We start from the raw sequence: 12,026 nt of genomic DNA, 5'->3' as shown, positions 1-12,026 counted from the left end.
CTTTGCAACCCATGGACTGTAGCCTTCTAGGCTCCTCTGTCCGTGGATTTTCCAGGCCAGAATACTGGAGTGGGTAGCTGTTTCCTTCTCCAGGGGATCTTCCCAATCCAGGGACTGAACCCAAGTCTCCCACACTGCAGGCGGATTCTTTACCAGCTGAGCCACCAGGGGAGCCTAAGAATACTGGAGTGGGTAGCCTATCCCTTCTCCAACAGATCTTCCCGACCTAGGAATCAAACCAGGGTCTCCTGCATTACAGGTGGATTCTTTACCAGCTGAGCTACCAGGGAAGTTTTTAGTTTGGATATTTAATCTTTGTTAGCCGGGGTCCAGCCCCAGCTGTTATGAGAGCATTTACTTAGAAAATGCCAATTAGATGTGTGCTTCTAATGAGGGAAGCCTATACGGAGCGGAAGAGTGTTTTGAATCCCCTTAATATGCACGGTTTTATGTTTTGAGCATTGACTTTGATTCATTTTCAGATGAATTAATGACTAAAACCAGAAATAAACTCACTGCCCTAAAAGTCCAAGGAGATAACTGTTAACCAGCCATCTTAATTTGGGGGTACACATCCTGCCAGGAGCCTTCTAGGAACATGGAGTATGTGCTTGTGAGTGTGTGTCTGTGTGCCTGTGTTTGGGGAAGCTACCGGATAGGCAGAGTAGTATCTTCCTGGTACTTTCATTGAGAATTTTTTGTTCTGAAAACATTTTCTGACTTAGGGATAAGATTAAAACACCCGTGAATGTATTATGGTCTGGACTTCAGAAACAGATGAATTTTTAGAAAAAACTAACCTTCAAAGAGAGTTCAGGTTTGTCTGCCTCTTGAGACTCTGACCAGGAGTACCTCCCAGATGAGCCCTCATTCCTTGTTGTTGGTAGGAGCGCTTGGGAAGGAGTGCTGTGCTTCATGGTCTTACTGTGTTTGAAAGTCTGTCTGTCTGTGTTTTAATTAGCCCTATCAAATCAGTTGAACTCAATGAATTAGAATTGGTATTTCTCCAAGAGGAAGTCTAAATCTGTGCAGAGTTTTCTTCTCTGTTTAGTTTTCTTCTGTTAGTGTTCATAATCAAGGGAGCATCTGAATGTTTGGAAAGCCAAACTAAACCCAGAGAGCTCTTTGCAGGGAGACTTAAAATGACTGCCTGCCTGGCATGGATTGTTGTACATTTGTGATTTCTTTGAGAGTTGGGACCCCTTTCAAATTAGTGAGCAAGATACTCAGTATCCTTCTGAGGCAGATATAGAGCAACATCGATGTTTGTGAAAAGTGGTTTGTGGTGGTTCTGCCTTTCATTCCCCCTCTACTCATTCCACTTTTCCTTGATCTTCTTGTCCCTAATGCAGAAGGACTCTACAGTGGTAGTGTTTTTATTATTAGAACAAAATACTGAAAATGGCTATAAAGTATTTTGAGTCCCATGGTAAAAATACCACATAAATAAAGTGAAAGCCTTCTGTGTCCTTTTCTATTTTTGTTTTATCTTGTTACATTTATGCTGTTTGAAGAATATTCAGTCATTATTCCCTCTGGCAAGTTCCTCAATATGTGGAATTTTAAATAGTGTCTTAATAGCAATTACTTTATTCAACAAACCTTTATTGAGTACCTACTGTGTACTAGGCTGTCCCTAGGTACCAGAGATTCAGAAGTGAATGATATGAAGGAAGTTATTGCTCTTCCAGAGTTTCCATTCTAAAAGAGGAGATAAATTCAAATTTATAAGAAATATGTAAACTAATGTATAAAGTCAGGTAGAAAACTAAATCAGCTTCTTCTATTTTCTCTCTGATACAACAGCTACACACAGCCAAAACAAAACACATACATTGTTAACCCCGAGCAAGCCACCTGATCTCTTCACCTTGGTTTCCTTATTTGTAAAGTATATTTACTGTTTATCTTTCAGGATTAGAGAGAGAGGATATGCATGGGAAACTCATTGTAAAATATAAGACAATATAAATGTAAAGTATTTGTACTTGATTGCATTGAGTCAAAGATTGATTTATTTGATGTACGGCAGTATTTCTGTCAGCATTGTTTGCTATTTAGATTATAAACCACTTGAGTGTATGTCCTGTCTTTTAGGGTTGTTTTAACTTTCGTGCCTCTGGTTTTGAGGGCATTCTTGTAAGACGTCAGTGCTAAATTGTTGATTGCTATTGCTCTGTAATATAGTGGAATGAATTGAGGGAAGGATTTCAAGCATTATATGGATGACTGGACTAAATAATCTTCAAAGAACCTTCTAGACCTGACATTTTATAATCCTTGACTAGAACAGTTGAAGAAAAATTGCCCCAGCCTTAGTGGAACAAAATGCATTTTCTCTTTGGCAGTAAGTGTGATTTGGAACAAAATAAAACCATTTCTTAATGTATCAAAAGTTTCCATCTCTATGACCAGATATGTAAGCTAGTAACTGTCACACGTGTGTAAGAAACAGTGTGGTAGCAGAAGCAGTTTTTATGAATACTAGATATGGCTTCTTAAAGCACCTGCTGCTGTACTCTAGAGCAGCGATTTGTTTGCTCTAAGCTAAACCTGTTGAGATTCTGGTTATGACTGTTGCCCTGTACTAAAAGTAGTGTTTCCTTTTTCAAAGGTACGCCAGCCTGTCATATGCATCAACAACCATGTGTTTTGTTCGGTTTGTATCGACTTGTGGTTGAAGAATAATAGCCAATGTCCAGCCTGCAGAGTCCCCATCACTCCTGAAAATCCTTGCAAAGAAATTATTGGTAAGAGTCTATTGTAAAAACACATAGAAACTGATTTAAAAGTGTTTAAATAGTGTCTGTCTGGAGGAAAACTGAAATGGACAACTTTTGGTGGTGTTATTTTGCCAGTATCATACTGGGTGGATTGGTCATTTGGCATAATCTATATAAGTGGAGCAACTGAGGAGCGTGAAGCACTGTGAGAAATCACAGAGCCTTCTGGAACTTTGATTCTGGTAGAGGCTGTCCATATGGATGAAGTGTTTTTTTTGTTTTTTTTTATTTATTTATTTATTTATTTATATGGGTGCACCAGTTCTTAACTGCAGCCAACAGTTTAAAAAGCAGACAAACAAAAAGGCCCACAGAGTTCAAACAAGCTAGCTCAGCTAGGAACGTGGAGAAGGGATTCATGAAGCAGTGGCCTCTAAGATTTAAGGATAGATAAATTTTCAGTTGGTAAAGGTGAGAGAGGCCATTTCTTGTAGAGGGAGCAGCATTCACTGCAGTTGGGAAACAGGAAAGTCTAGTTGGGTCTGACTGTTGAAATAAGACTGAAAAGGTAAATTAAGACTTCAGCGCAGAGCATCTCGAGTGACAGACTGAATCAGGGAGTTGCTGTATGGGTGAGAAGGGTAAGTGGGCATGATGGTTTTGAGCAGGGGAATGGCATAAGCCAAAGTGTGTACTAGGAATATTACTCAGGTAATGATACATAGTTTGGGCTTCAGGGGAGAATCAGGACATGAGTAGGTCAGACTCTTGCCCAGGTGAGGGAGAATGTGAGTCTGGATTAAGGGTATGAAAAAGAACATTCAGTGCTATAGTCATGTAGGTAAAGTGGGGTGGGGAAAGTGGTAGGGATAAAACTTGAACTGGAAGATTCTTGGAAAATGAAACATTTAAAGAGCTTTTATAGTGTTATTTCTTTTAGATTGCTAAAATGATTTTTATTTGTTTCTGCTTTAGGAAGAATTGAAAGTGAATTGATGATAGCATGAATCATTGGGAAAAAAACCTTTTGTCTTTGTAATAGTCCAAAATTAGGGAAAATGGACTTATATAAAGTTTTTATAATAGAAAGGAAGATATATATGCTAGAACAAAAGAAGAACCATTGGAACTTTGAAACTAAGCAATCTGAAAGGGAATCAGAGGTGGCTCCAAGGTTTCTCTCTTGGGTACCTGGGTGAAGTCTTATAGAGGAATATTTCTGTGCTGTGCTGCAAACTGGAGTGTCAGTCTCTCAGCCTCTGCTTTTTTATCTGCACTGATCTTTACTAGGAGTCAGGTCTTTCCTTGCAGACTATGAGCTTTGTTGATTAAAATAATTTAAATGTTTTTTTCCCAGCTGCTTTTCACATCCCTTCTTTCTTCATTCATTTGTATCTAAGTGATATTTCATAAATTCTCTGAAGTAAAATGGTTTATCCATCCTTGCATTTGGATGGAGTCCTGTGAAAAAGAACGTTTGTAAATGCCTTTGTTATCATGATGCTAAGAAGTACAAAGAAAGTAACCACAGGATAAGTGAAGAGCTCTCAGAAAGAATACATTTTGAGTGTGTATATGTGAGTTACTGTGGGCATACAATTAATGCTGTGATTTATAATCCATTGTAACTGGGTTGTTAGAATCAGTGAAAAGACACATTCATCTTTTCAGTTGTGTTACTAGTAACTATATATATTTGAATACATTAGCTATAATAATATATATTATAATATGTATATCATATATGTGACATATAAGATAATATATTTGATAATTATATAATACTGATTTATACAACAAATAATATTTTAATTATACAGCTTATTGGTTAGATGTAATCACTGATTTTATTATTAACAGTTGTCTGGTATTCAAAATTTGCAGTAGTTCAAATGAGTTAATAAATATAGCCTTTGCCTTCATTGAGTTTAATAAGATACACAGGTAAGTAAACATAACATGATATTTTACTGAAAGTATTTCTGATGGTGTTACTTACTTATTTTTTCTCAGAATTGAAGTACAGAAAAGGATGGCAGCACAAAGAGGATGTAAGAAAAAGGATAGAAATTAAGCTAGAGTCTACATAGAAAGGTTAGATTTTTTTTTTTTGTCCTATAGGAGGAACAAGTGAAAGTGAACCTATGCTAAGCCATACAGTCAGGAAGCATCTTCGGAAAACCAGACTTGAATTACTCCACAAAGAATATGAGGTAAATACTAAGTAAATGTTAAATGATGACAGCATTAAATTCTAGGTAAAACTGAGCTATCAGTCTGGACTTCTTAGAGTAGGTATCCAGTGAAATCTTACGTTAAATGCCAGTTTAAAAATATCTTATTTGATAAATTCTTTTTTCCTTTCCTGTTTCAAATAGGGAAACAGATGGAAACATTTCCTCTTTTTCTTGCTTTTAATTTTAAATTTGTGCTCAACAGAAACATCATTTTTTAAGTTGCTCCCTCAAGAAGTTGGGAGATAAAGGAAACTCTCATGTAGAAGTCAGTCTTCCAACCCCATGAGGCGTTATGAATGCAAACAAGTACTGTAACCTTCATTCTGTCTTTGTGTCTACCTGTAAATTCACTGCTAATTATAAGTCTGATAAGTTCTGGTAAAGAAAATATACTTATGTCAGCTACCGACAAAGAGATTTTGGTTTGAGATATGCTATTGCTTTCATTCTTTTTTTTTTGTTTTTTTTGCATGTTTTAAAAAACATTTTTTAAATGTTTGTTGAATTTTTAAAACATGTTTTTAAAAAATTATGTATATTTAAGGTGTAAAACATGTTTTGATATACATGGTGAAGTGATGACTTCAGTCAAACTAATTAGCATAGCCATCTCCTCACATAGTTACTTTTTCTGTGTGTGTGTGTGGTGAGGGCACCTGAAGTCTACTCGGCAGTGTCCAGTAGATAGTACAGTATTATTACCTATAGTCATCATGCTATACAGGAGGTCTCTAGACTATCTCTAGCTGCAACTCTGTACCCCTTTAACCATCTTCCTGTTTCTCCCACCTCCCCATTTCCCCCACCTTCCATTCTTGGTAACCACTGTTTAACTCTGCTTCTGTGTGTTTGACTCTTTAGATTCCACATATATGTGAGATCATGCAGTTGTTTTCTGCATGTGATTTGACATGTAGGTGATTTGACATGGTGATGGAATTTTTTCTAAATTAGCTTCATGCTAATGGATATATATACTTTTGAATAAACATTAAGTCCAACTGTCATTTTATATTGACTAAATGGGGGATAATATTGCTCTCTTCCTTTGACACAAAATATCTTTAAATTACACTACATAAATGGAAACCAGTTCAGCTGCTTCAAAATTTTTTGAAATAAAATAGGGCATAGATAAATGACTGAATAAATGTTCATTCATATGTGTTTTCTTGTTTATATTTATTTATTCATTAATTTATTCAAACGAGTAAAGCTCTTTTCTCATTTTATAATGCATTTAACTCAAAACATATTATAATTTAAAATAGTAAATAGTTCTATCTGTGTTAAAACTAAAATGTATTCTTATTTATGTAATGAATATTTATCACACTTAGATACTAATCAAATTAATGCTTTAGGAGATTGCTGGCATGTTGAAGTTATTTTCTGAGAACAGAATTCCTAACAATTTTAGTTTATTGTGAAATATTCATTATAGATGAATAAATGGTATCACAGAAGAGAGTTCTAGCCCCAAATGTTTCATTTCTGGATTCAAGGTGGTTCTACATGGGGAAAACTAATATTTGAAATAGTCACAGTGGTAGTTAAAGAGCTAGAATGTAGAAGAGTTCAAAATTACAGGTATTATTCTGACGTGGAAGGTGAAAGGACATGGCATATATTTTACTTCTATATGAAGCAAAAGAGAGATGTCAGCCAAAACTACAGATTACCTCGATGAAAACTGTATTTTTAAATGCACCTTGCTGCTACTGCTGCTAAGTCGCTTCAGTCATGTCCGACTCTGTGCGACCCTATAAACGGCAGCCCACCAGACTCCACCGTCCCTGGGATTCTTCAGGCAAGAACACTGGAGTGGGTTGCCATTTCCTTCTCCAATGCATGAAAGTGAAAAGTGAAAGTGAAGTCGCTCAGTCGTGTCCGACTCTTCGAGACCCCATGGACTGCGCCCAGTAGGCTCTTCAGTCCATGGGATTTTCCAGGCAAGAGTACTGGAGTGGGTTGCCATTGCAGTCTCCAAATGCCCCTTAGTAAAGGAATTAAACATGCCTCAGAATTTTCTTCTGAGGAATCTACTTCCTTGTTGAATTCATGTGACTTTTCATTTTATTGAAATTGTAAATTAACTGAATATTTTAAATGGGATTAAAGATTTGACATTTTTGTTTTTTTAAATCACGAATGATCATTGAATTAAAAGCAATAGAGGTGCCAATTTTTATCAGTCAAAATACATTTTGAGAATTTCAGCTATATGTGACTTTCTGTCTACAAAGTTATTCTGATGCATTAAGAATCTATGTATCTACAGGATTTTTTATGTAAATTTTAAAAACACGTTGACTTCACTCTAGCATGTGTATGTATTTAGTGTCTATGTCTACCTGATGGCTGTGCAATGCTTTTTCAGGATGAAATAGATTGTCTGCAGAAAGAGGTAGACGAGCTTAAGAGTAAAAACCTCAGCTTGGAATCACAGATCAAGACTATTCTGGATCCTTTAACCTTGATGCAGGGCAACCAGAATGAAGATAAACTTCCAGTTGCAGATAATCCAAGTAAAATTGACCCAGAAACTGTAGCAGAGTGGAAGAAAAGACTTAGAACAGCTAATGAAATCTATGAAAAAGTGAAAGATGATGTGGATAAGCTCAAAGAGGTAAGTTGTGGTTGTGTTTAAAATTCTGTAGTATTTTAAGTACCTTCAAAAGAATAAATAGCCATACTATTTTGAGTCATCCTTTAGATGATTTGGGGAGAAAGGACAAATCCCTGGGTGAGCATTTATAAACAATAAGAAAACTTTTTCTCCTTAAATCTTATTAGCTGCCAAGAAATATCAGGTGCTTCTATTTGTGACTGTAATTGGAGACTTTGTAGTGCCTCTGTATGAGTTTACATCTTCTTGTGAAAGAACGACATCAGTTTAAAGGATATGTTTCTTATTTCTCCCTCTTTGTGATTTGGCTTCCTTTTTTTAAAAAGCTTATGTCAGTAACTGCCATGTATGCATAAAGACAGACCTGTCCATTTCTCTACCTATAAAATGGAAGGTTTGGACCATCTTTTTTCTAGCACTCCCTTTCTCTGAAGTTTTAATATTGTAAATAGTTAAAGACTTACTAATTCCAAGAGAACTGTGAGTGATGGCTTTAGACTACTCCACGCAAAAGAATATTGAGAGACAATTTAATTCTTTCAGTTATTCTTCATCCATGCAAGAAGATAGAGAAAGCATAGGTGAAAAGGGCAGACCTCTAGGATTTGCCAGTCTAGGAAAGGAGATGAAATCCATGGCATCAGCATTAGAGGTAATGAAGTGATGTGGAGCTGTGCTGGCCAGAGGGACTAGCCTTTTGTCTTGGCTTCAGGTTTATCCACAGTGGAGGCCTGTTGTGCTGAACAGAGATGGGTTTGTGGTATCCAGGTTCATAGCCCCCTATTCAACCTATCTGCATTCTCTTAAAATACTGTTACTGTGCTGAACTACTGAATTCCACCTCCTGAAATCATTAATGCTCTACATATTTTAGAGATGTGCTGCCACATACCAGCTCTCTGATCCTCAATAAGATTAAGTAGCAGAGAATTATCTGCAACTTAGTGTGAATACTAAGTCAAATTGCATACCCACGTATAAAATAAATGCCATTTGGGCTCAGGAAGGCCAAGATGAGACAAAGTTGGGAACATAGTGCTTTAAGAGAAAAAGAAACTATGGATGTAACTGCACTGAGTTTGCTATAAGTCTAGGGGAAGTGTGTTGTTCCTTTGGTTTATAGTGGCCACCATTACCGTGTTAGTTTGAGAAGAGAAGAGGACATGGAAAGTAAAGGTAGCTGAGAAGTTAGTGTTTATCAATCAGCCATGTCCTCATTAACTGTCCTTCTTGAACTATCAGCAAGTTCTGTATGGTTTCTTTTATATTATTGAATTTCATTAAAATATTTGGCAATAAATGCTTCTTAGAGCATGAAGATATGTATGAAAACTCTGAGTTTATAAGAGTGGTATAAGAAAAAAAAGAGAGTGGTATAAGGGATGTATGTAAAAGGAAAGTACATAAAATACAGTTTTTCTTTGTTCTTTTAAAGATCATATGTTAAATTCAATACCCAAAGTTACCTTGAGACCTCACAATTATTTGGGATACTTGAAAAGCCCATTTTGAATACCTAGTGAAGGAATTAGGTAGAACTAGGCAATAAACTTGGAGAAGGCAATGGCACCCGACTCCAGTACTCTTGCCTGGAAAATCCCATGGATGGAGGAGCCTGGTAGGCTGCAGTCCATGGGGTCGCTAAGAGTCGGACACGACTGAGTGACTTCACTTTCACTTTTCACTTTCATGCATTGGAGAAGGAAATGGCAACCCACTCCAGTGTTCTTGCCTGGAGAATCCCAGGGACGGGGGAGCCTGGTGGACTGCCGTCTATGGGGTCGCACAGAGTCGGACACGACTGAAGCGACTTAGCAGCAGCAGGCAATAAACTGGAACATAAACTAAAAAAAATGGACTTCAGAGGCAAAACTTGCATGCAAAATACGAAATAACAGCATATTATAAAACAAATATAGGAATGCTGAAGATTCAGAATAAAGGACTACCTAGTTTGAGTGAAATGGACTTTTTTCCTCATGTTTCCAAGACAAGTAAGTTTTGAACCATTATGAAGCCAGTGTTGAGATTGCAAAGTATAATAGTTAGCTGAAGTCTTTACTACTCTTTTAGGTGCAACAAATAGGCAGGACTCTCCCCTTTGTAACTTGACCCATCCAGTTCTCCTGAACTTGAAAATATCTCTGATAATTGAGGGTTAGCCAGCCCATAAAGAGCATCTTAGAAAGCCTCAGGACTGGTGAGAGACCTTGTCAAGGGGGATGGGGAAAAGAAATCAAATGAGGTTCTAATTTAAGCTTGTCATTCATCATCAAAAAGCATTCACTAAGTGCCTCCTCTTACAGTGCTATGCTTGAGGGCTTAATTCGTTGTGTGTGTGTGTGTGTGTGTGTGTGTGCCTGTGCACACGCGCATGTGTGTGTATGAGGAAGTATATTACCTTTCCTGTGTCTTCAGAGGGGCAGTAATGGTGTTTATCAGTCACTTAAAGAATTAACTCTCCACAGTCCTGGTTGGTTTGCATCCATGAAGATAAGCAGGTACTCAGGCTCCAAAAGAAACCTGGATACATCTGAGAGAGTGAGGTTGAGTGTTGAAAAGAGTGTCCTCCGTCCTGCTTCTCTTGTCACCCTTTTGGGGCATTTGTGTGTGGATGGACAAGTAATACAGTCAAGAATTCTAGAAATTATTGGTCCAATTTTTAAAATCTGTTTTCAGATTTTCTTAGTTTAAACCTTTTTGTTGACAATTGTTCTGACACTTTGAATGTTAATAGTCAGACAATGAATTTCTCTTGCTAGGTTAGTGAGATTGGTTCCTAGCCTAGGGAGTCTTATTTTTTGTTGGAATTCAGAAGCACGGTGACTAGCAGATTTAAAAGAAGTCACTTCTAAGAAGATTCTACAACAGACACTCTACTTTGGGGCTACCCAGGATCAATATTGACCCTCTAGATTTTCTAGCAATAAATATTTTGTCAGGCAGTTTTTAGGTATCATGCAACTCAAAGAAGGAAATCATACTTGCGATTAAAAAAAAATCAAAAGAGAATCCATACTTATTAGAAAATATTGATCCAAGAAGTTGTGAGCCAGAGCATTTGGGAAAACCATTTTGAAGAAAGCAGGCAAGTAGTTTAATGATATTAGATATGTTATCACTAAAAACTTTTAAAATCAATCTCATAATGCAAGATACTTAACCATTAGTTTTGTGAATAATTGCATGTGGTATATTGTTACCATGCTTAGAGTATTCAGTTATATGAAAAAGGAAAAAAAAAATTTGCCATTAGTTTAGTCCCTTAACGACTCTAAGCTAACTAACATAGCTCTGTTTATTTCCCTGGATAGAAGATTTGCAAAGTGCTTGGGGAATTTGGATTAAAATGTGTGATCATGTTTAGTTTCCCAAGTCATTCCCAATGGTGGTTTTAAGTTTCTGAAGACATGCTCTAGTATTCAGTTTTCTCATACTGTTGCTCTAAAAAATACAGATGGCTCATGTCATAATTTTTACACATTTGTTTTTAACATATGCTTAATTATTTTCAACACTTTTTTTTTAAGGCAAATAAAAAATTGAAATTGGAAAATGGTGGCCTGGTGAGGGAGAATTTGCGACTGAAAGCTGAAGTTGATAACAGATCACCTCAGAAGTATGTATTTTGCTCATAGTGCAATGTTTCAGGTTATGTCAATGTTTTAGAATAAGCTGCTGTTACATTATGTTTTTCATTGGATTCTTTGTTGAAACATGGAAGATTAAGTAGAGTGTCTTACCTGTAAATGTCAAGTGTATACTTAGGTTATTGGTAAAATCTTAGTCTCAGTTAATGCTAATGTCGGAAGAAAGGATTTCCTTCTTATCCTTTTTCCTTACCTAATTATCAAGAGGTTTGTTTTATGTGACCTAAGACTGGTGAGCCTCCACTTGGTTTTACATATAACTGTTTAATGATCCTAACAAAGAGTAGGGAGACTAACATGATGCCTTTTGGATATTTTTTGAAATAATCTTAATGATAGTTAAAATTCATCCATTGCTTTGTCTTTACCATGTACAACAACCTGTGACATAGAACTACTATTCTCCATTTACAGATGATAAAATGGAGGAATAGAGATCAAATTAATTTTTCTAAATCTTCACAGCTAGTAAGTGGTGGAAATAGGATTCGAACCCAGGTAGTCCAGCCCCAGAGCTGTGCTCTGTTACATTACACTGAAAGCTGTTACACTACCCATTACCCTAAAAAGCCTATCTGAAATAGAATTTAAGGCTTCATTTGTTGAATTTTGTACTGATTTGAACTGTACAATTAAATGAATTCTTTTATGATGGGGTTATTTTCACTCCATTCCAAAAGATACAAGATTGCAAAATTTTGAACAGTTAGTTTAAAATGCTAAGAAACAGTTGAGAATTAAGATTTGAAGATTAAGAAAAGATGAGAGAGAGCTCTTGAGGTTGTTA

The 12,026-nt window shown here is 36.4% G+C and overlaps 1 protein-coding gene across 1 annotated transcript in view; it reads left to right on the top strand.

Annotated features, from left to right (window-relative positions):
* The window catches only part of OBI1 (ORC ubiquitin ligase 1), a 44,911-nt gene that overhangs the window by 13,225 nt on the left and 19,660 nt on the right, over positions 1-12,026 (top strand). The window contains exons 2-5 of the mRNA NM_001105458.1: positions 2,615-2,750; positions 4,845-4,936; positions 7,341-7,589; positions 11,120-11,208. Coding sequence (NP_001098928.1) covers positions 2,615-2,750; positions 4,845-4,936; positions 7,341-7,589; positions 11,120-11,208 — 566 coding nt within the window. The remainder of the gene's footprint in view (positions 1-2,614; positions 2,751-4,844; positions 4,937-7,340; positions 7,590-11,119; positions 11,209-12,026) is intronic.

Source organism: Bos taurus, chromosome 12 (genome assembly GCF_002263795.3).
Source record: "Bos taurus isolate L1 Dominette 01449 registration number 42190680 breed Hereford chromosome 12, ARS-UCD2.0, whole genome shotgun sequence".
In the NCBI taxonomy this organism is placed as follows: domain Eukaryota; kingdom Metazoa; phylum Chordata; class Mammalia; order Artiodactyla; family Bovidae; genus Bos; species Bos taurus.
Note: the sequence above shows the minus strand (reverse complement) of the source record. Positions and strands in the feature narration are given on the sequence as shown.